We start from the raw sequence: 26,149 nt of genomic DNA, 5'->3' as shown, positions 1-26,149 counted from the left end.
TTTAACACAAAATAACTATTCCTTTTATAATACGGAGAAAAGCACTTTAGCCGCAAAAGGGTTAAAAGCATACTGCAAAGGTGAGGGGGGGGGGGGGGTTAAGCGCTGGTGGATGAAGACCAAACATAGAGAGACTATACACACTAAGAGAAAATTATAGTCTAACACTCGCATTGGCCCATTGTTACCTCTCTGCCATTCATATTAGTTTGTCTCTTCGAAGTAACTCGCGACTGTATCTTCTCCCTCCTTCATTTCCTCCTTTGCAGCCTTTCTTGCTCTACCTGCCTACCTAAAGCCGTCTTCCCTTTCCTGCGTAACTCTATTTCATAATAATTTGAGAGAAAAAATGTTTTATTTATTTAATTAATAACAATCAGAACGTAGAGGATCTATACGGTCATTATCATTTCTTCGCTACATTACGATATACACTGCAAGCCAAAAGTTTAGAACCACTTGGTAAAATTGTCAAAAAGACAGGCTCTTCTTTAAGTGCGTGTAGTTTGGCAACCTTAAGGGGTAGAACAAATTTAAGGATATCGTCGTGAAGCTTATTAAATTCCGCGTCCTAGACACATTGATTTGACCTGAAAAAGTCTAATGGGTACCTGTGTTAAAGGAGAGGAACATGACAACATTTTTGATGTCTCTTCATTTATGGATGTCAAATTTCAATGACTTGCATCGGGTATAGTAATAGTCTTACGAAGTTGAAACTTAAGTACGTGAAAGCTTGAAACTTAAGCTTTCATTTAAGACCAAAAACATATATGAATTGTTATTTGATCCGCAGTTATTTGAAAATTAGTCGAGCAGTGCGCGACTATCATTTTATCCGCAAAACATTTGCTCGCTAAGCTCTAAGAACAAATGCATGTCGGTATAAACTATGAGTGCCAAACGGGTACCACTTTCAATTTTTTTTATTTCGATTATTAACAATACTACGTGTTCCAATTCAATCAATAAAAGTATAAATATGTTAATTGTATTTAAGCTTTCATTGATTTATTTGAACCCGTAGAATAGTAGTTAATCAAATTAAAGAAAAGTTAAACGTGGTTCCCCCTTTTGGCACCCATAATTTATACCGACCTGAATTTGTTTCAAGAGCTTAGCGAGCAAATGTTTTGCGGATAAAATGATGGTCGCGCACTGCTCGACTAATTTTCAAATAACTGCGGATCAAATAACAATTCATATATGTTTTTAGTCTTAAATGAAAGCTTAAATTTCAACTTCGTAAGACTATTACTATACCCGGTGCAAGTCATTGAAATTTGATATCCATAAATGAAGAGACGTCAAAAATGTTGTCATGTTCCTCTCCTTTAACACAGGTACCCATTAGATTTTTTCAGGTCAAATCAATGTAGTAGGACGCAGAATTTAATAAGCTTCACGACGATACCCTTAAATTTGTTCTACCTCTTAGGGTTGCCAAACTACACGCACTTAAAGAAGAGCCTGTCTTTTTGACAATTTTACCAAGTGCTCCCAAACTTTTGGCCTGCAGTGTATATACAACGGGGTGTATCACTAATGCGGTATATAATTTAAACTATATATGTTTGAGAATTAAATAGCCGAAAAGTCCTCAACTATCTCTTCCGCAAAAGCGCGTCGTTACCTAAATAATTCATTTTTAAATTGAGAAATGAAGGATCGAATTCAATAAAATGATTACTTTGCTTCCACTTTCATTGACAATTCGCTTTTAATATACAAATGAAGCTTGTACTTCTCACCGTTCTGCGTCGCCACACACCCTTGTAAAACTATACAGATTACTAATATTATCTGCTGACATCTTTACTTTTCTGACCCTGGCGTCGAATAAATTCTGTTTCCTGCACATTTTTATAGGGATCCCTAAAAACGCCTAGTAAGTTGAAAATTTTAGACAACTATATGGCGCTATTTGTAGATTCATTTTAAAGTCGTTTGATTTTTTCGGTGACGTGTGGTAAGCACTGTTCTATATCTAAGAAAGTAATAACAAAAATAGATTATAATAAAAAGGCAATTTGAAGAATTTGTTTTCACTTTTTGAGAATCTTACTGTTCTATTAAATAGAACAAATTGCTATATTATTGAGAGAATAAAATGACTTGAAATTCGGTTTTCACACAAATAATCCCATAGTCTTGTCTCAAAATTTCAATCTAAATGGAAAGCTTGGAGTATCTCTTTAAGAATAAAGAGAAGTCTTCTTTCATTCTATGAGAGGCGAAGTTACAAAATTAAGAATATTTTTTAGTTATTACCGTAAATTATTCATAGGTTTTATACGCTCTTAAGGGGAATCCGTATATCGACATTACAGAGTGAAATTCTTGCCGCACATAGTTCCATCGTTTCTTAGCTGATTTTGATGTATAGATACCTTTTTGAATACGCCAGAAGGAGATAAAGCGACCCACGTTGGCTGATTTGTAAAAAAATGAAAAACTAAAAAAAACGTTTAAAAAATGAAATTCGAAAAATCGGCCAATGTGGGTCGCTAGATCTTCTTCTGGCGTTTTCAAAAAAATACCTATACATCAAAATCGGTTAAGAAATGACGGAACTACGTGCGACAAAAATTTTGTTCTGTAATGTTGATATACGAATTGCCCTTAAGTACGAAAATATTCCAGATAAGTTAGTAAATACTTTTGCTTTCCTCTTCATTTTATTACAATTTCCTTGATGAATTGATAAATATTTCATTTTGGTGACCATATCACTCTCTCTATTCATTATAAACTAGAATCTGACCTAGCAATTGGCTAATTTAAATGGCAAGTCCATTTAGGCAAGCCCAATGGAAAAAGTACAGGGCAAAAACTATAATTAATCTACGGCATAACGAAAAAATTATATTCTTAAATTTTTGGCTTGTCCTTTTGAAAAATGGAAGGCTTTATTCTTAAGGGGATCCCTCAAGTTCTTTTTTAGATCGAAATTTCCAGACAAGACCATTGCATTAATTCAAAACCGATTTAGAAGTTATTTTTCTCTTCCAATGATGCAGCATTCTGCTTTATCTTATAAAACTGTAAGATTTTCAAAACCCCGAAAAAAAATGTTTTTCTTAAAATTGCTAAATATATTTCTTTATTGACTACCTTATTAGATAGAGTTTATCATACAGCGCGTCACAAAAATATTAAAGGACTTCAAAATTAATATACAAAAAGTGCCGTATTGTTGTCCATAATTTTCAGCCTAATATGCCCTTTCAAAGAACCCTTTAAAAATAGGAAGAAAATAAATTTCATACTGCGTCTGGGTCAGGAATATAGGACATTACGAGGTAATATGGGTAATCAGTGTGATTACATGTGTTTACTTATGGCAATATAGAACATTAAAGAAGTACGAGCTTCTTTTGACTACATATTGAAAGGGAGCTATCAACGAAAGAGACAGTAAAGTAATTTTTCCGTTGAATCTAAGCCTTGATTTATCAGTTTAAAATTGAATTACCTCAGCAATGATATTTTACGGAAGTAATGGTACATGACATTTCGACTTAGTTTATTCTTAAGAATAGGTAGTTAAAATTATACACAGGATATACCACTTAAAATGACCAACTGCGAGATCAGGCTGTGAAAGAATGAGTGGGGAGAACATCGGCGACTGATGGAGAGTGAGGATAGCGCTGAGGCAAACTTTGCTTGTGATGAACGATCGCCGAAAATCAGACCTCCCCCTTTACTCTCAAACCCAAATCCAGAAAACTGTTTGGACTAGAGAATCTAGAGGGGCGAGGGGCTTCGAGCGTCGACGATACGTACTTGGTACGTTTATGTTTATATATTTATCTCTCTCTCTCTCTCTCTCTCTCTCTCTCTCTCTGTTTTTTATAATAAAAGATAGCTTAATTTATTATAAAAGACAGAAAGAGAGAGAGGGATAAAGAAACGTACTAAGTACGTACCGTCGGCGTTCGAAGCCCCCCGCCCCTCTAGATTCTATAGTCCAAACAGCTTACTGGATTTATGTTTGGAAGTGACGGGGGGAGATCTGATTTTCGACAGCCGTCCATCACAGGCTGGTTTGCCTCAGCGCTATTCTCAATCTCTATGAACCGTCGTCGTTCTCCCTACCCACTCATTTTAAGCCTGATCTCGTACTGGGTCCTTTTAAATGGTACTCCCTGTAGGACCTCAGACACATTAGACATTAGACTATCTCATTAATTCTGGTTAGTCGTAAGTTACCTCAATTAAGCAATTTATTCATCTGTAAAGGTGCAATAGATATTATATACATTGCTCGAAAACAGTTTGAACTTGAAAAGAAAAAAATTCTTTTGTTGTAGGATAAAATTCTGCTGATTCTTCTGTATAAATACTATTATTCTATAGCAATCTGATTGTTCACAGAAATTTACAATATCTATAATGCTTTTATAAAATAATACATGGATAAATCACAATCAAAAATCTAATGATTCTGCCACGGCACCTCTTAATGTAAGCTAATCTTTCGCCGAACCTTAAAATCTTTCTATTCCTGGTTTAAAATCTTATCATATTTATAAATTTTTCAGATTAACACGCTTTAATCGTATGCCCTTTAGAAAATATTTACTTATATTAATACTAGGTTATATGTAGGACATTTCACGTCAAATCACCGAGTTCAGGACCCGAACATTTTTTGATTTTCGTGAAAATTTTTTACTGTTTACAAACTTTTGGAAAAAAGTTTCTGTGTAAATTCTCAGATATTTTCATTAATCCTTAAGAAAGATATAAATTTTTTAAATTGTAAGATTTTTAATGTTTTCAAAGTTTTAAACGTTTTTATCTGAAAGGAAAGTTAAGATATTGTAATGTTCGGCATGCCCTTTTCTTTGTTTTCAGTTGAATTTTTCTATAAAAATGTGAAATAAAATTTTCCGTATTATTTACTTATTTTTTTATCGAATCAAAGTAAAAATTTTGGTCTTTCAAAGTAAATATTATTTTTCATTTTTTTTTCAAAATTCTGGAAAATTCTAGGACAAAAAAACACAATTCTTAAGGCTAATGTAATCATGGATCGATGTTCGATTTCTTTTATTCCCTTTAAATTAGAAGAAAATCACTTTTTTTAATAAGGTAATAATTTTTTAATTAAAAGATATGAAATTCTTTGGCTTTTGAAGGATAACAAAAAAAACAGAAATTATTCCATGATCGCACACATACACACATTGATCTTAAAAATATGTAGTGTTTCTCGTCATAGAATTTTCGGTAACTTTTCTACAAAAAGGAAAAATGATGTTCACTTTGGAAAACTAAAATTTTTACTTCAATTCGATAAAAAAAGAAATAAATAATATGGAGAATTTTATTTCACATTTTTATAGAAAAATTCAATTGATAACAAAGAAAATGATATGCTGAATATTAAAATAACTTAATTTTTTCTTCAGATAAAGCATTTAAAAACTTCAAAATAATAAAAATCTTGCATTTTCAAAAATTCATATCTTTCTTCAGGATTAATGAAAAGCTCTAAAAGTTTACATAGAAGCTTTTTTGCAAAAGTTCTACACAGTAAAACATTTTCAAGAAAATCAAAAATGATTGGGTCATGAACTTAGTGATTTGACGTGGAATGCCTTATATATTATTCATATAATACCTTAATTAATTTTTCCATATAAGTTTGACTAAATTCTTCACCACCCATTTTCCTTTTGTTCTGGAATAAGTGCAGCGCTTTGTCCATGCAACGCTGGTGCTCCGATTCTAAATGAGCACTTGCTAAAAACGGTTTTGCACCACCACATATTGTTTCCATCATTTGCTTGTAAAGATCTTTGGCCTCTGCTACAGCAGTCAAGTTATTAGCTTCAGCCGTTGCCTGAAAAGTAGTTTAAAATTTAAATTAATCTTTATATTAATCCAAAGAGATAAGTACATTAACAACTGAAATTAGCGAGAAACGTGAAAAGTAAAATTCATAAAATAATATTGTGCATACAGGGTGGTTCCATTAAGGGGGAAGTCACGTGTAATAAGTTGAAAAAATTGATGTTTTTTGTTTTTCATAAATGGATAGTGATAGAATTAACCCATCACAAAAAAGTCAGCAGGCTATTTCTTTCATAAAACTGATAGGGGGAAGTCCCCTAGTACCGACCACTTAAGCAATTTAAAGAATAGCTCAACAAATAATAAGAAAAAAATGATTTTCTTTTATTTAATCAATAGTTAAAGAACCTGCGAAGATATATATATATGAAGAAATCTATTAATATTTGACATGTATTAATAATTAACAACGATAAATTTTTGGTAAGAAATTTAGTAAAAACAAAGTATGGCACTTTGTACCGGAAACATTGAAAAAAGTTTTCTAAATTTGAATAGTCTTAAGGTGGTTCATGCGCGACTCTCTAGTCAAATAGAGTTATAAGTAGTTACAAAATTGAAAATAATACTTTACTTATTCTGGCTGTGATAGAAAATTAATTTGTAAAAACTTAATTATTTAAGTGTTATTTTTATTAATCTTTTTGAAACAATTATATTAAAAGAAATACACATATGACTTGAGGAGTTACCACATTTCCATGCAGAATATAAACAAATACGAGATTTTTAAATTTCTTAGTAATAATAATAGGCGATTAGTATCGGTAATGTACACATTTTCGGTTATTAAAAAATTGCTTATAATTTATAAAATATTTCTACAGTTTTTTATTGCTTTGTGAAGTCATTGCAATACGGGACATCGTAAATTTCTTCAGAATGTGTTGATCACCCATTAGGCTACACGTTAAAAGTGCCAATTTCAAATAATTATTTCTTACTTATATCATCGGTAACATCATTCCAAATTTTAATAGATTATCCCTCTATGCCTAAATAACGTTTCTTTAAAATTTTAAATAATACTGAAGAAATTTTATTTACGTAGGAACCACCTTAATACAATTTACATTCAATACAAATAAAAACGATAAATGACTCAGAAATATCAGTGCAAGCTTCATGAGCCCATCCTTTACAATTTGAGCACCGAAACCAATCTTCTTCATTCGTTTTAAGTAGATTACACAAGCTATTTCATTATTAACATTGTTTCCATCTAATGACTTTCTTCTCTACATATTTTTAAACTTAGTAGTAAAACCCTAGAGGATCAAAAGACAGAAACAGTAATATCGAGACGTACTGGTTTAATTTTGTTGTCCGGTACTAGGAGAAACATTTGTTGTCCAATAGTAGGGGACATGCATAATATATACAATAATAAATAAACAGTTGATAGCTCCGATGCTTGAATGAATTTTAAATTTGACTGTAACAATACTGATAAAATTTGCATCTTAGAACAGTAAATGTTAATATGATTTGCTGTGTTTATTTAATTATTCGAGGAAATGAATATTATGCCGTACAATCTAACTAGCAGTATCATCGCAATTAATGGCTGCCCATTGGTTAATATAATAAAACAATAGCGTTTCGCGACATACATGTGTATTACTTTCTTCCTCTATCCCTACTGTGTAGGCATTTTTTCGTTTTTACTTATTTATACGGAGATACTGAGTGTGTCAGGTACTAGGTGCTGTCCAGCGTTAGGGGACTTCCCCCTATAGTTGACTACCACTTCACAAAATTTCAGATTTCTCGCTATAATTTTACTTAAACAATATTTTCTATATGTTTACGCATGAAGGATGTATAATACACTACCATATACAGTCAGCTGACTATTTTTTTAAATTTACATACAATGTGATAAGTACATATAAAAATATCACAAACACAAACACAGCTTTCTTTATATATACACACACACACACACACACACACACACACACACACACACACACATATATATATATTTTAATATTTATCCCTCAGAAAAACACTTACGTTGAAAAAAAATGACAAGCAATTAAAATAATTCTTAATATAAAAAAAAATTGAAATGGAATTAGATAAATTCGACAAGTAACTGACTTATTTGATATAACAAATATATTTAAGAAATAGAAAAAGAGATAAAGTACAATTATGTATTCTTTAATAAGTTAATATTTCAAATTTCATTTAAAAGAAAAATAAATCATTACGAAAAGCTTCTTGCCGAACTTGTGGTTTATGTATTGTGACGCTACTGACTATCCTAGAGGATAGCGTAGAAAGGGAGGGAGGAGTGATCCCTCACCGATCGCGTTCGCGTCCCAATAGGCGACTTCCTACCAGACCCGGGCGCCTTCGAAGTAATTTTAATAATACCCGAATATTTATTTATACAGAGGGGATTTTAACCCTCGTACGCGAATTTAGGGGATGGGGTGCTAATAACTGTAATTCTTCAATTCCGGTTAACTTCTCTTTATTATCAATTCCGTACTCAATATCATACAATGTTCTCCTCAAACGGTTTAGATACGCTAACGCGAAGTCCTAAATGTGGGCGCGACCTAAGTTGTGCGAACGCGGCTGAAGCCCCGATGACGTAGTAAGCCTCGCGCTCTCGAGCCACTAGTCGGCGTTCGCGACGGTCCCCACCGAGTCGCGCGTTACTCCGTGCGCCACCGGTGGACTACTCAGCTAACTACTACGCGACGCTACGCGGATGAGTCCCTATCCCCACGCCTTGCGCGTTCCTCGACGGTTATTCGTACTCTCTAAGTTCCCGGGTACTCTACCACAACAACGACCCGGCTTGTTTTGATTCGGTACCTAAGATCGCGAGTCCTCACGGAAATTTTACTAAGTCCGCGGCCCTGAACCAACTCAAGGGAACGATTACGTCAACTGTCAAACTCTCAACGAACTTATGTAATCGCGAACACTCTGTTAATTCGCGCCTCTACACACTATGATTTTCGTTATAGGTCTGACGGAATGACCACTCTGCTAGGTTACCCGCTTACCCGTGACAGGTGAGCAGGGCCAGCGGTTCCCTATAAAACCGATCGGTGCTACGAGCCCTAAAGCCCTAGCACACCCCGGGAAGTCACAGGACTTTAACACGAAACAAATAATCACCCTTACTTCGGCTTGCAAGAGCTGGCTCTCTCTCTCTCTCTCTCTCTGTAAGTAGACCTACTTGTCACTATTTTTGCTCTTACTTTGAAACACGATACTGCTATCTGTTCTTGCCCTACATGGGCGTGTTATTGCAGATTTGCTTTGTGAGATCTCCTGCTTTATTCTGAGATATTTACTCAACAAAGTCTTCAATCATTGAGCTTGAAATCTGGCATAGAAATATTGCATTCATTTCTAACCTCAATCTAATTGCTGGGACATCTTAATTAGTGGCGGGAGAGGACCTGTTCTATTATCAGCCTACTCTGCCGTATTGTTGTTGTCTACCATTGGCTACGACCTCTACATAGCTGCGTGCCTATACTCTATACTACGGACGCTGGGAGACACCTGTGTTATTAATTATTGAACTATCCGCGGCCGACTGCTAATGCTGGCATAGGTTATTTCTGTTTTGACATCTGCTGTAATAACCAAGTTCGGTGTCACACCTGTACATTATGCCATCGATTAGCTGTGATGTCTGTAATCGTTTCATCAAAACCGAAGATATTACTCGGTTTTGTAATGTGGATGCTCATGGTTTTCACGGACAGTGTGTTAGACAACAACTTGCATTAGCTGATACTGACCCGCTGCCTAACATTGGCTGTCCGGTGTGCAAGAAATCTGCTGGCCCCTCCAATTCGCAGCAACTGAAAAAGAAGTCTACGCTCAAGGTGCCAACTGAGCCAGCTGATACTTCTGTGGACAATAGCTCCTTGGCTGGTCTCATTAATACCCTCATAAATGGAGTGAATACTAGGATCGACTCCATGATGCCCATGATGGATAAATTAAACCATATGGACACCATAAACAGCAACATTCAACTACTTCTGACTCGCATGAATGACATATCGGAGCGTGTGGCTAAGAATGAAACTGATTTAGCTGAACTACGTGAAAGGGTATCATTAATTGAGATCAACCCGTCTACAAACTCTAACCATGGTGAGGCAGTTGCTGACTTATCCACTCGACTCATGCGTATGGAGTTTCAGCAATCTCTTACGAATTTGAGATTCTCTGGCATTCCTGTACATGAGACGATTGCGGATGCGGAGCTTTTATTGAAATTGTCCAGGAATCTCAAGGTCAGTCTCAAACATTCTGATATTAAACGTCTTCGTCGGCTTCGGGCTGAGAAAACTGACCGTCCCAGCACTCTGGTAGTTGAATTCGGCTCACCGGCAATTAGCTCTGCTTTCCTGGCAGCTAAGCGTTCTACTCCTTCTCTAAAGGCATCCACCTTGGACAGTAGTTTTCCAAGTTCTCCTATTTATATTAATCGACAGCTGCCTGTGGAATTGCATAAACTTTTTACTGCTACCATTGAGGCCTCACGCAAATTACGTTATAAGTTTCCATGGATTGATGACAGCGGGATCATTAAGATTAGGAAAAATGATTCCTCTCGTCCGGTGTCTATCAATTCACTATCCGATATAGCTACATTAAATTGACATCATCGTCCTCCGCCGACCTCTCCGCTCGCACCTCATGACGGGACTATCCATATAAATGAATTAATGGTTTGCCATGTTAATGCGCAATCGCTTACTGCACATTTTACTGAATTCTGTGATTTCTTTATGCACCATGACTATGATATTATCATGGTTTCTGAAACTTGGCTTAAGCCTTTCATTGATAGTCACGTTGTTAGACTTGATGGTTATTTTCTACTTAGGTGTGATCATAATGAGGTTCGTGGGGGTGGTGTCTGCATCTATATAAGAGATGCCCTTTCGACGGGCCTTACTTTTCTGAAGTCATCTGCTTCTTCTGGGTATCGTGCGCAGGTTGAATACCTCTACGCAGAAGTCACCCTTCCTAACAACTGCAAATTACTTATAGGGGTAATATACCGCCCTCCGAAAATAGCTTTTAACTTAGTTCCTGAAAGTGATTTGTATGGTTTGTGCCAAGATTACCAACATAGAATTATTATGGGGGACTTCAATTCTGACCTCCTAACCCAATCTGCAGATAGCCTGTACCTTCAGCGTATTTTTAATTCTACTTCTTGTTATTTAATCCTATACTCAGCTACTCATCACACCAACAGTTCTCATACTTGGCTTGATCTATGTATAGTGAGCGATGAGTCTCGAGTCCTTCGATTTAGCCAACGATCTATGCCTTTTTTATCCGGTCATGACCTAATCGACATTACATATAACATCGAACGAGGATCTACCTGGGTTTCTTGCGTACGCATTGGTCGGTCTTGGAAACGCCTTGACACTAGTGAAGCTATAGCATAAATAAACCTCCTTACTTTTCCGCAAGCTTTTCTAGCTGACACACTAGACTCCTCCGTTTCCCTGCTTAACACTGAGCTCAATGAGACATTCAATGCCTTGGTGCCCTGTCAAACCATTCCTCCTCCCTCCCTACGTGTGCCTTGGATAACTCCGGAAATCAGGACCAAGATTAGGGAGCGTAATAGACTTCGACATCGATTACGTCATGCATGCGATCCAGCCGAGTCCCTTCGTATTTCTTATCGTGCTCTTAGGAGTGAAGTTAAGGCTTGCATCAGAAGGTCTAAAGAGGCATACTGCTCGCATGCCATTGGCAAATGCTCCTCTCCCCGAGAACTTTGGAACTGTTTAAGAAAACTCTGCATAGTATCTCCCAAAACACAATCTCAAATACTGCCATTTGACATTAACAATATTCTTGCTCATTTCTGTGAAGTTTTTCATCCATTAAATTCTACTGCTTCTCTCAGTCTACCTGAATTACTCAACAACCCCCAGTCATATGATGAAGAGCTTTTCCATTTTTCTTATATTACTCCTGATATACTCTTATCCAGTCTGAAACTGTCTGATTCTCTTGTATGCGGCATTGATGGACTTCCAGGTCGCTTTCTTCTTAAATGTACCATTCCTATCTTTCCCATCATGCTTAAAATATGTAATTGGTCACCTATGAACTCTTACTTTCCCCAGGCATGGAAATTTACTCTTATCACCCCTATTCCTAAGGTCAAGCAACCTGCTGCCGTAACTGACCTTCGTCCGATCTCCATTCTACCTGAATTGTCGAAAGTGTTAGAACGAGTAGTCTTCAGGGACACTTGGCAGTTTCTGCGGAGTGGAGGTTTTGACGATGAATCTTAGTATGGTTTCTACCCACATCGTTCTACCCAAGATGCTTTAATTAAGCTCACTGATGATATCCGCCATGGCATTGATAAGCGAAAGCTGACCATTCTGGTTTTGTTTGACTTTTCGAAGGCATTTGACACGGTGGATCATGCTTTACTATTGCATAAGTTAGCTGCACTCGGCTTCTCCAGCTCTGTATTGCAGTGGTTCTGGTCATACCTACATGGCCGTCAGTGCGCCGTGCGACTTGATGGTCATATTTCCTCGTGGAGAGATGTAACGTCTGGTGTACCTCAAGGTTCCATTCTAGGTCCGCTTCTTTTTCTATTGTACACTACGGATATTAATAAGATTTTTCGGAGATATACCCTAATTCGGTACGCTGATGACATACAAATATATGCTCAGTGCTCTCCTTCACAACTGAATGATTGCATCTCTGTCATGAATACTGAAATAGCTAAATTCTGTGTATGGGCCTTGAGAAATAAACTAACTCTCAATCCTCTTAAAACAAAGGCTATTATTTTTGGGTCAGCTCGTTATCTCAACTCTATCAATTGGGATACCACTCTCTCTATTATGGTTAGTGATACCTCAGTCGATTTTGTTAATTGTGTTAAAAATCTGGGAGTTCTTATCACAACTACCCTTTGTAGGCATGAGATGGTAACCCATATTTGTAACAACATATTTAAGACGCTTTACCAGCTCCGCAATGGTCAAGTCAGCCTTACTCAAGCTCTTAGACTTCAACTTGTGAAGTCTCTAATTTATCCACATATAAATTATTGCTCTCTGGTATTCACTGACATCACTAATACTGATAATGTAAAGCTACAACGTGCGTTGAATGCAGCCGTCCGCTTTGTATATAATCTCCGAAAATCTGAACATATTACTTCTTACTTTAAGAAAGCGGAGCTGCTTAAGGTACATGAACGACGTTTATTTTTCATCGGCATTGCCATTCATAAAGCTATTTACTATTCGCATACCTCCTGCATTAGTCAACTTGTTCGGCTTGTTCGAGCTTACAATAGTAATTCCACTTCGGCACGGAGGTGTTGCTTGGATGTTCATGTACCTTCATACCGCACGGTTAGCTATGAACAATCATTTATTGTCACTGGTTTGCGTTTTTGGAATAGGCTACCTTTCTCTATTCGTAAACTTAAAACTGCGCTGGCTTTTAAGATGGAACTTTACCAGTTTCTTCTTGATCGCCTGGATTCAGGTTAAAAGCCGTGTTGTCTCTTTATTTACTATTGTATTATATGTTATATTTTATCATTGTTACTGTTATCTTACTATTGTTTGAGTGAGAGCGCTATTTTGCTTACACTTATAATATATTGTTCGAGATTGGGAGGAGCAGAAAATGTTGCGAAGTAGATTCCGCATTTCTCTGTTATATCTCCCATCTCTATTGCGCTCACAATAGACGGCTAGACCGACAGCGTCTAGCCGCTCTATCTGTCCCTCTCTCCGCGGCGCGCTTGCGCGTCTTCTGGCCCTGGCGCGTCGCGGCCGCGAAGCGACACTACTTGCGCGCTTGGCCACTAGGTGGCCAGCGCCCGCGGCAGCTCACTCGCTGGCAAGATTAGTGTCGCGTAATTATATAGATGGGTCCTTGATAAGGACCCATCGCACCTCAGCCTTGCTCGACAGCTGATTAACAGCAGCAACCGCAGCAACAGAAAGCAGCTTTTGTTCGCCTCCACGGCACCTAACTGACGCCTCAACGGCAGCGCCTCCACTTGGCCAACTTTTTGGATACTTTGGTAAGTATCACCCACCACCCACTGCCTTCCAAGAGGGGACTTCCCCTCTGCGGCATTTCCTCCCTCCTAAGGGAGATTTCTCCGGGGACTTCCCGGGAGAAGTTAAAACCCTCTCCTTCCCCTCCACACTGCCTCCGAGGACTACCTCGGACCCAGTGTTCCGACCCTCAAATCCTGGGCTCTCGACGAGTCGGGTAGTGGGAGGGGTAGAATCACCCTAAGGGTTGGGGTGGCTCGGAGCCACTAGAGCTCTTGGAGAAGGCGGCCGAAGGGTAAGGGGACTTCCCCTTCCCTAAAACCACTTCTCCAACTTCGCTTCCTCCCGTGGCTGGGGATTTTACTAGGGAATACCCTAGGAAAAATTGTCCAGTCAGGGAGTTTCTAAGTCCGCGTTCCTTTCTGGGGAATTCGAGTCTCTACGGTTATTGGGAATCTTCGTCTATCGAAATTCCCTAGAATCTGACGACGACAAATTCCCTAGAAAGTCGATCATCTTAGTCTCAGCGGTTCTTTTTGTAAATATTGTAAAATTTTGTATAATTTTTATTTATTTGAATAAAGACACTTTTACCTCTTACATTTGTCTTCGAACTTTTATTCTCAGATATAACCTTCCCTTCTGACCACAGGACTGGAACCTACTTGGGCACTGCCTCGCACAAATTTTTGGTCCTTCGAGCCGGATATCCGGCAAAAAACGTTCGAAGTGCATCAGTGTTCCTGAGTGGGTATTCCGGGCTGTGTTTTGGATTGTGGGTTTGTTCTGGAATAGAGTTTCAAGATGACTACGCCTAGCTCCGGGGAATTACTAGAAGCGATCAATTACGTGCCCATGATTCGGGATGAATTCGTTCGGTTGGTCGTTAACATTAAGAAGCGTGGAGTCCACAACTTCACCCTCCTATTCTTGGAGGATAGGCTTGCGGCCGTCGAGAAGTGGCTTAAGGCGTTGCATAAAACTCACGTTAAGATCACTACTCACACTAAACCGGCCGAATTAGCTAAAATGGAGTACGTAACCGATAGCTGGTATCAAGCGGCCCTTGATGCCCATAGTGACGCGGAAGAATTCATCCTAGGACATCTAGATGAACTTCGACCCAATCAGGGTATGTCGGCATCAGGTCCCACTGCGCCTTCAGGCGAAATAAACCACATTAGGCTTCCAGTTATCGATTTACCAAAGTTTTCCGGGGATTACTTAGAATGGAACAACTTTTATGAAACGTTTAGTTCCATTGTTCACGACAAAGTGTATGTCTCCGATCGGGACAAGTTCCATTACCTAAAATCCTGTCTGCAAGGAGAAGCAGCAACGGTCATTAAATCTTTAGCGATCACCTCCGAGAACTATGAGATAGCATGGGATACTCTGGTAGCTCGGTACACTGACAAACGAATGATCACGGATACGTTCTTAGATCAGATCTCGCAAGTACCCACGCTTCGGGGTGACAATTTTAAAATTCTGAAAGAAGTTAGGGACTCTGTTACGGTTGCTCTCAACGCCCTTAAAACTATGGGTTACGGCGTCGATCATTGGGATCCCATCATTGTTCATTCACTGAAGAACAAACTGGATGACACCCTCCGCTTGGCTTGGGAGATATATCTAGGAAGCAGCAAGGATTATCCCACCTTTCTTCAATTTTCGGAGTTCTTGACGCGACACATTAACTCATTGCAATCATTAGGTAACAAACCTAAGACTTCCAAAAAGGAATCTGGGAGATCCTTGAAGTCACACGCCGCGAGTGTGAATAGTACCGGTTGCGCTCATTGTGGTAGTAACCATCTCTTGTATCAGTGCAAGGACTACCTTGCATTGACCCCTCAGGCTCGATCAAAGTTTGCATTTTCACAGAACCTCTGCATCAACTGCCTGAGGCCAGGGCATAGTTGCTCCAATTGTTCTTCTTCGTCACGCTGCAGGAAATGTAGTAAAATGCATCATACGTTGTTGCATTTTGACAAATCTGGCACCGGGGGGAGCAAGTCACGGGGGTCTACCCCTGCAGCAAACTCCGCTTCCGAGCCTGAACCCTCTAGCTCGCATTCTACAACGTATCTCAGCGTTACCGATACACGTTCAGTTCTGTTGGACACGTTCTCTGCTAGAATCGATGCTCCTGACGGTTCTCGTATCATAGTCCGCGGACTTTTTGACACGGGCTCAGAAACTTCCTTTATCTCAGAAAATTTAGCTCAGCAGTTACGAATACCGCGAAAACGTATCAATCCTACCATTCATGGTGTTGCATTGACTTCGGCTCAAAACGTTCGAGCAGAGGCACAGATTACCCTTCATTCTCTCTCAAGACACGATGTTTCGTTGGATGTAACTGCAATAATCTTACCAACGATTACTCAATATCTCCCTCCGACTTATTCTCGATCGTCTTTTCCATCGCTTAGTGGAATCGATTTCGCTGATAATTTCGCTTCAACCAAGGTTTCAATTGATGTGCTCATTGGTGCAGATTACCTCACGTCGGTGGTAGAAGGCCCGTACATTAACTCTCCTGATAATTCGTTACGAGCCCAGCGGACTATTTTCGGTTGGATCGTAGCTGGAGTCGTACCTAAGGCGGGTCACTCTCATAGCCTCACGGTTCATCATTGCTTTGACCTAGAGAACACTCTTCGCGACTTCTGGGAACTGGAAGAAGTTCCTGAAGTCAAACCCATGTCCACAGAGGACTCCCTCTGTGAACAACATTTTGTGGATACGGTAACACGCACCCCCTCGGGGCGTTTTGTCGTCGCTTTACCTTTTCGATCCGACATCGAAAAGCATAGTCTAGGTTCTTCTTCTCGGGTAGCAGAGAAAACCTTATCACGGATACTTCGGCGATTGGAAACTTCTCCAGACCAGGCTGAAAGTTATTCTCAATTCTTACAGGAGTATATTATGTTGGGACGTATGTCTCCTGTTCCTATGAACTCTGATTTTCGCGTCTTCCTGCTTCATCATGCAGTATTTAAGACCGATAATCAGAAGACAAAGATTCGCGTTGTATTCAACGCATCTTCTAAAACCTCTACTGGCGTCTCGCTTAATGATACGCTATTCATTGGACCCAAACTCCAACAGGACATCACGCGGATCCTGATGAATTGGCGTTCCTTTCGATATGTAGGCGTGACAGACATTGTTAAGATGTTCCGACAGATTCTTGTGCGTTTGGAGGACCGCAAGTATCAGAACATTTTATGGAAGACTGATTCCGGTGCGCTTCAGGCTTTCGAACTCAACACGGTGACCTACGGTACGGGACCGGCACCGTTCTTATCCTCGCGAGTTTTGCGCGAATTAGCTTACACGGACGGAGCTAACTTTCCTCTCGCACAGGATGTGTTGTTAAATTCTACTTATGTAGACGACATACTTTTTGGGGCCCATGACTTAAAGCAACTTAGTTCGGTCAGGGAACAACTCATCGCTCTACTGGCGAAAGGGGGCTTCTCCTTAAGCAAATGGGCATTCAATCAGCCGGGGACTTCCCCGCTTGAACCTACCGAGCTGCACTCTTTCTTTGAGGATCCTGCTGGATCAAGTAAAGTCTTGGGCATATATTGGGATCACGGGGATGATAGCTTCCGCTTCCGTGCTTCTCCTTCTCACATTGGTGTACTAACCAAACGCATCCTCTTATCAGAGAATGCCAAGATCTTCGATCCATTGGGATGGATCTCTCCAATAGTCATCACCTTAAAGCAGTTAATGCAATCCACCTGGTTGCTTAAACTCTCTTGGGATGAAGAAATTCCCGAGCCTATTCAGTCAAAATGGCTCAAGTGCTATGAGCAGCTCCGAGACTTACAGACTTTACGGATCCCACGGTGGACTGGACAATCACTTACTACTGGAAAACGCGAATTAATTGGATTTTGCGACGCCTCAGAGCTTGCGTACGGCGCGGTCGTTTATGAACGCCTCACTGATGAGGACGGTCAACTCTCGGTACATTTAGTGATGTCCAAAAGAAAGGTCGCTCCGATCAAGACCACTTCAATCCCTCGTCTGGAGTTGGTCGCCGCTGCCCTTCTTGTCAAGTTATTGGTTCACGTCAAGGGAAGCTTGGTCGGGAGTTGTGATGCGATTCGTTGCTATTCAGATTCGCAGGTCGCTTTAGCTTGGATAGCAAAGCAACCCGTACATTGGAAGACGTTTGTGGCCAATCGCGTTTCATATATCCAAACACATTTATCGGAAGCCAGCTGGCATTATGTACCCACTAAATCGAATCCTGCAGACTTGTGTTCAAGAGGAACCAGTGCTCAACAGTTATCAGAGGACTCACTTTGGTGGCATGGGCCTGCTTTCCTCCATGAGCACACCGTAAATCCCGTTCAGATCTTTGAAACCGCGGAAGAAAGTCGGAAGGTAGCGTTAACCGCTCAAATGGACAAAGCCCAGTGTTGGTTTTTTGATAAATTTTCGTCTTGGTCTAAACTGGTCCGAGTTATGGCCTATGTTCTTCGATTTGTCCAGCGGACCAGGAAAACCGGCCAATGGGAGGACTCCCTCCTGTCCGCTTCAGAGATTCGCGATTCTATAGTCGCTATCGTACAGGTGGTTCAACGGACACACTTCGCCGACGAGCTTTCAGCCTTGAATCATGGGTCACGTATACCGTCGCGCTCAAAGCTTCTTTCATTATATCCGGTAACTGATTCACAAGGAATCCTAAGAATAGGGGGGCGGCTTCGGAACGCCGAAATTTCTGAACAAATGAAACACCCCATTATTCTTCCGGATTGCCACTTAACGGCCATTCTTATTAGGCAAACTCACCTAGATACACTTCACGGGGGACTGCAATTAACTTTGTCTACGTTGCGACAAAAGTTTTGGGTCGTGAATGCACGCACTCTAGTAAAGGCATGCGTTCATAAATGCATCACGTGTGCCCGCGAACGCGCTAAACTCGGCACCCAACTCATGGGTTCACTTCCTGCCGCTCGGGTTTCTCGCAGCTTTACCTTCGAACACACCGGAGTAGACTATGCCGGGCCCTTTTTGGTAAAATTACACCACGGTCGCAATGCCAAGTCCGTCAAATGCTACGTGGCGGTATTCGTATGCCTAGCTACCCGTGCTGTTCACTTGGAACTCGTCTCCAGACTGGACACCGAGGCCTTCCTCGCCGCGCTGACTCGATTTATCTCTCGTCGTGGAAAACCCGCCGTCATGTATTCGGACAACGGCCTTAATTTTCAAGGAGCGGACGCTGAACTAAAACGCGCCTACCGATGCTCCTTAGAAGCTGCACGCGCTCAGAACACCGATTCCATCAGTAAAATCGAGTGGAAATTCATTCCGGTCGCTACTCCCCACTGGGGCGGTCTTTGGGAAAGTGCCGTAAAAAGCATGAAGCACCACCTGAAGGGCTCCCTCGGAGTTTTCGTGCCTAATTTCGAGGAAATGGCCACACTATTGACCAAGATTGAGGCCTGTCTAAATTCACGACCTATATCGCGGTTACATGATGATCCAGAGTCGTTGGACGTACTCACTCCGGGGCATTTTTTGTCAGGACGGGCGTTAAATTTCCCACCTGAATTATCCACCTTGGATTTACGCGAATCATCATTAAACCGTTGGCAAACCGTGAATCGAATCACCGAGACCTTTTGGAAGAAGTGGTCTTCCGAATACTTACACACTCTGCAACATAGGCCGAAATGGCAGAACTCTAACTCGGAATTCGGTGAAGGAGATTTAGTGCTTGTCAAAGTAGCTAACAATCCTCCCCGTATGTGGACCTTGGGGCGGATTCTCAAACTAGTTCCTGGGGTGGACGGAGTAGCTCGCGTAGCTGTCCTTAAAACCGCGAGAAAAGAGATTCAACGGAGTCTCTCGCAACTCTGTAAACTCCCCTCTTAGCCCTCACTTTGGGTCGTATCAGGGTCTATCTTCACCCTGCTTTCCGGCATCCTGGGACTCTTCAGGTTGCCACTTTCCTTCGCAAGCTTCCTGGGGCTCTTCAGGTTGCTTACTCTCTTCCTGGTTTCCTGGGGCTCTCCAGGTTACCACCTCCTCTCTCGGGCGTCCTGGGACTCTTCAGGTCGCCCTCTTTCCTGTTCCAAGCCTTCTGGAACACTTCAGATCTCCGCCATGTCTTTTCTTCCAAAACTCCAACAATACTTACTGAGTCTTCGTACTCATCATTTGCCTTTTTTGGTGCAGCGATATTTGAGCATGGCGGATTATCCATGGGCCCACCTACTGGGCGTAGGCTATGAGGACGAGGGGGACGACGTCCTAGAATTACATGCCCCCCGGGAGGAAAGTGAATTTCGGCGGCTGTTCGGCCATGTCCTCCCGGCGGGGCCGAATGAGGAGCCGGCACCGCCACCACCTCCACCTCCAGCAACCCGAACACGGGCGAGACGGCAGAGGCCCGTCATCGCCTCTAAGAAAAGCATTGCCTCGGCGAACTGGGTTGGGAAAGTCCTAGACGATCCCAGCGCCAGGGAGCTCGAGCGCAATGCTCAACAAATCAGGGTCCGCGCATTCGGGCAAGAAATTGAAGTGCCCCTATATTCCGTCCTAAAACTGCGGAGATGGAAGGCCTGGGCCCCTCAGGGCAAAATTATACTCCGGTGGACTCCGGCCCTGGAATTAAATTCCGCAAAACTTCAAATGAAGCCGTGTAAATAGTCGTCTCGTCCTTATATGTTTTATATTCTTTATTTGTAAATAAAACTTGTTAAACTGATTACACTCTTTCTTCCTTGTCTTGACGCTATCGCGTCAACGGGGGGAGTTTGTTCGAGATTGGGAGGAGCAGAAAATGTTGCGAAGTAGATTCCGCATTTCTCTGTTATATCTCCCATCTCTATTGCGCTCACAATAGACGGCTAGACCGACAGCGTCTAGCCGCTCTATCTGTCCCTCTCTCCGCGGCGCGCTTGCGCGTCTTCTGGCCCTGGCGCGTCGCGGCCGCGAAGCGACACTACTTGCGCGCTTGGCCACTAGGTGGCCAGCGCCCGCGGCAGCTCTCTCGCTGGCAAGATTAGTGTCGCGTAATTATATAGATGGGTCCTTGATAAGGACCCATCGCACCTCAGCCTTGCTCGACAGCTGATTAACAGCAGCAACCGCAGCAACAGAAAGCAGCTTTTGTTCGCCTCCACGGCACCTAACTGACGCCTCAACGGCAGCGCCTCCACTTGGCCAACTTTTTGGATACTTTGGTAAGTATCACCCACCACCCACTGCCTTCCAAGAGGGGACTTCCCCTCTGCGGCATTTCCTCCCTCCTAAGGGAGATTTCTCCGGGGACTTCCCGGGAGAAGTTAAAACCCTCTCCTTCCCCTCCACACTGCCTCCGAGGACTACCTCGGACCCAGTGTTCCGACCCTCAAATCCAGGGCTCTCGACGAGTCGGGTAGTGGGAGGGGTAGAATCACCCTAAGGGTTGGGGTGGCTCGGAGCCACTAGAGCTCTTGGAGAAGGCGGCCGAAGGGTAAGGGGACTTCCCCTTCCCTAAAACCACTTCTCCAACTTCGCTTCCTCCCGTGGCTGGGGATTTTACTAGGGAATACCCTAGGAAAAATTGTCCAGTCAGGGAGTTTCTAAGTCCGCGTTCCTTTCTGGGGAATTCGAGTCTCTACGGTTATTGGGAATCTTCGTCTATCGAAATTCCCTAGAATCTGACGACGACAAATTCCCTAGAAAGTCGATCATCTTAGTCTCAGCGGTTCTTTTTGTAAATATTGTAAAATTTTGTATCATTGTTATTTATTTGAATAAAGACTCTTTTACCTCTTACATTTGTCTTCGAACTTTTATTCTCAGATATAACCTTCCCTTCTGACCACAGGACTGGAACCTACTTGGGCACTGCCTCGCACATATATATATTCTATATATGTCTGTATTTTATGTACAAATGGGGCTCACACCCTTGTACTTTATTACAATAAATCAATCAATCAATCTCTCTCTCTCTCTCTCTCTTTCTCTCTCCCTATCTTCTTCTCGCTCTTTACGCAGGCCCGAAGGGCTGGTAGTCTCCGTTGTCCGGTATGGGTTCGCGGCAGGGTGGCAGTCGTCGCACTTCCGTTGACACTTTCATTTTTCGATGCGGCGGCTGCTGCTTTGTTGCGGCTTTATATCGGCGGCGGGGATTTCCTCCAAAAACTCACTGTCCCTATGGACCTCCAAACTACGTGTGTCGGGGCAGTTCGCGGGAGCAGGTAAGCCCCTGCGCCTGCCCGCCGCTACCCCGCTACACCCATCGCGCAACACTAGGAAGCCGACAAGTTTCGATCCTCGATCAATAACTCATCGGTTGATAACTTCCTAGTTCGCACACGACCCGCCTATCTAGCGCTTGAGATTAGCAAAGCGCTAGATGGCAGCTATTATAACGCTGCGGGAACGCAACGTTACAGTATATACTATATACTTATAATATCCTTAAGGTTGTTCCGTCGTGCTGTATCTAATATCTATTCCACCAGTCAGACATGTTTTAAATTTGAAATATAAACAAGGTTTAGCATATAATTGCATAAAGAATGCTCTAAAATATACCAAATAATAATCTCAACGTAATACAAAAAAAATTTATTTCACGTTTATTTTGGATTTGCAAGCCATTTTATTATCTGTATTGTTCCACATTCTTTTTGAGCTTAATTTTTTCCATTAAAAAGTTTTATATTTCGTTCGATTTTATTTTTCGAGTAGTTGTTTTAAACGTTAAAATATACTCTACCAATTCACCGAATCTAATTTGTATTATCTACAGAAATCTAGAATGAAAAGCATTATCTTTTCGCATTTAATTAATCATAATTTTATTATAAACAGAAAAAGGTAGATTTGAAAGGTCATTAAACATTATTTCAAGAAATCGAATTGGTTAAATTGTGGAGTATACTTTAATGATTAAAACGATTACTTAATAAATAAAATCAATCGAAACATAAAAATTTTAAATGGGAAAAATTAAGCTTAAAAAGAATGTGAAAAAATACAGATAATTAAATGGCTCCCGAATCCAAAATAATCGTGAAATATATTTTTTGTATTGTGTTTAGATTATATTACTTGATATATTTTAGCATTATTTATTCAGTTAAATGCTAAACTTTTGTTTATTTCACATTTAAGACATGTGTACCTAGTGCAGTAAATACAACACGACGGTGCCACCTTCATATCCTAAAAATATTATTTCTTGTAAATTAATATTTCAATATCTTACTCAATCTTATAAAGCATATGCTCGGTAAGTAGGTTCTCGTAATGATCTCTCTTTCTTTTAAATGTAATTTGAAATATTTATTTATGGAAGAATACCTAATAGCACTCTATCTATTTTTTAAATATTTGTTATATTGACAAGTCACTTGTTGAAATTATCTAATTCCATTTCAATCCTTTTTGTTATTAAGCATTAAATCAATTACTTGCCATCTTTTTTTTTACACGCAACTATTTTTTGGGAGAACCTCAAAACTTTTTTTAATGGTTCAAATATCTTAGGCCAGCATTACAATGCGCATGGAGTGGTAGCGACACGCGCGGTAATAATACACAGTGGGAAATTGAAACGTTTGTGGTTTAGCTATAGTGTAGTATATCATTTTCCATGTTAAAATACACAGTGAAGCTAGCCGAACCACACGATTCAATTTCTCATTGTGTAAGAGGAAAACGACGTGACCGAGAGTCGTAACGTGTTTCACCCACTATTTACCGCAAGCCATGCACGTCACTCCATACTCCTTGTAATTCTGGCCTTAGGAAATTTTCATTTACTATATAATACTGCTGACACAATCACATACATGATGCTACTAACACGTATATGCACAACCCTGCCACAGGATACTAAGCGTTTATTGGCTAGCTAGTTGATGTCAGACTATATCGGAAGAGTGGAGGAAAGTACAAAAATGCCGGAGATAGGCTTTTAATGTGAAAGAGTGGGAGTTCCGATCGAGACAACAGTTTTCGGTCGGGAGAAGAAACGCTGAAAGTAGCTAATCGTAATTGCTCAATCTTGATATTTCAGCATTGAGTGAACCGATTTAGATATTCGTGATCTCATTCGAAAGCTAAGATTCGATTTATATAGTGAAACTTATATTAAATTTTTAATTAAATGAGTCGCTTTGAAAATATTTGCATCGGAACTAAAAATTAGATATAGTATAGTCAAGTTTCTTGTAAAAGAAGGTAGTGTTTCGGCTTTGTAATTTACTTGCCATCGAGACACTACTGTGTCTCTTGATTGTACATGTGTGGGTGACCGACGTGACTGCACCTGCCGTAAATGCCCCAGCCGACGTTCGCTTCCATTCTCAGCATTACTCAATGAACTACTGGAAAAAAATCTAGCTTTCTTTTCGTCATGAAAATTGACAGCTGTCTCCCGAACTAATTGATTGCATATGAATTTATATACACCCCAGTTTGAACCACAATACAAATCTGCTTCGTGTTTTTATTAATCAATGTCTTTTCAAATATCGGTCTAGCCTACAATACGTGATACTCGTAATGAAATCAATAGCCTCGCATAAATCGGAACGAATCAATGAAATACTCCGTCCATATACGAATATACATAACATTAATACCTTCGAGATATTATGTTCTCTTATGCAGTAAGTCTGGCCTTATGATTGTCTTGGTTAAAAAGAATAGCTAATCACAATAATACCGAAGGAAATTTTGGCCACGAAAAGCGACGGTAATTTTTTACGGATTCTTCTGGTACTTCAGATTTTGAAAACGATAATAACTAATTTAACGACTTATGCTAGTCAATTATATATATAAATAAGAAGAAAAAGAATTATATCAAGAGACACGGTAGTGTCTCGACGGCAAGTACATATAAAAGTAGATAATGACATGTCTACACCGCCGAGCAATACCGTGTAACTTATACAGCAAGTTTAGCCGTCCCAATTTTCAAACCGATTTATTTCTATGAATAATCAATTGTCATGATTTAAGTAAAGCTTTACTTAAAATGGTTTTGAAAAACCTTTCATTTGAGCCTATAAACATTAAAATCGGTTCACGTAATCCAGAGATCTCATACTCTGTTAGCTATATATATGCCGAAGTTGAAATTCTTCTCCCTTCTTTCTTCCCGAGTGGATGTCCCAGGCTGATTCTGTATGTCTCGGGCTGAGAAGTTGGTCGCTAAGGAAAGTGACGTCATTTTCACATCGCTTCCAACAAACTATACTCAACGACGAAACTATAGTTGTGAACTTGCAAATAAATCGATGTAATCCATATAACTAATCCGGCGACTTGTCAACTGTCAATAGTAATGTAAGTTTATGTATATTTAATGCAGTGAGAATGTTCATTATTATGTTAGTGAATGAGTTTAATTTTTAAAATGACAAATATATTCGAATAATAATGACATAAGGAGTTGACAATTATTAGATATAAGTATAACATTATATTTTATAATACAGGATGTTAGTATACACTTTGTGGTACTTTGTAAAATTTCTTTTTCAGATAAATTAAAATAGACCATTTCAATTTTCATTGCTGAGGATAGAGCTGACTAAATGAAGTAAGATTAACATTTACATATTTTCAACACTGCCAAGGAGAAGTATACATTCAAAGTTTATTTGCATTGGTGATTATCAGGAGCATATTAGTTGCAAGAGAGTGTTAAGTTATTTGAAAATCTTATGCTAAACTTCTAGGTATCAAAATCATTAACAAAATGCATGTTCAACTTTCTTTTATCTTTAAACTTATGTGGAATTTAACTGTCCGATAGGTTATATCATATATACAGTCAATTTTCCAGGAGACAATAAAACTCTTATTACTATGATTAAAGAAAAGTAGATGAATATTTGGTAATCGTTAAATAATATTCAATTATAATATAAAAAAGTATTAAAACCAAATATTTATCTACGCTTCCCACAATTCAGAGTAGAAAAAAAATTATTATTATCTCCAAAAAAATGATCCAAATTTAATTTTTTATAAGTATAACATTGAATTTTACAATATAGTATGTAATATATTTTTTGGTACTTAGTGAGATTTTATTTTAAATTGAATTATAATAATGTGTTTATTGTGTCACATTGTACAGGCTTGAACTGTAATATTAAATAAAAGAAGTCAGAAATGATACCAATTTGCCATAGAAAGAGCCATAATGCAAAGTTAAT

General features: G+C 39.9%; 1 protein-coding gene across 6 annotated transcripts in view; it reads right to left on the bottom strand.

Annotated features, from left to right (window-relative positions):
• atl (atlastin GTPase) overlaps positions 1–26,149 on the bottom strand; it is a 202,578-nt gene that overhangs the window by 84,786 nt on the left and 91,643 nt on the right. For all 6 annotated transcript variants that reach the window (XR_010823805.1, XM_066739260.1, XM_066739259.1 and 3 more), the window contains one exon: positions 5,633–5,854. Coding sequence is in view for 5 of the 6 variants with exons in the window: in XM_066739260.1 (XP_066595357.1) it covers positions 5,633–5,854 (222 nt within the window). In the remaining variant the exon portion in view is untranslated. The remainder of the gene's footprint in view (positions 1–5,632; positions 5,855–26,149) is intronic.

Source organism: Prorops nasuta, unplaced genomic scaffold (assembly GCF_024137725.1).
Source record: "Prorops nasuta isolate Cenicafe-Biocafe unplaced genomic scaffold, Cenicafe_Pnas_1.2 PNAS00020, whole genome shotgun sequence".
Lineage (NCBI taxonomy): Eukaryota > Metazoa > Arthropoda > Insecta > Hymenoptera > Bethylidae > Prorops > Prorops nasuta.
This window is presented reverse-complemented; position numbering and strand designations above follow the sequence as displayed.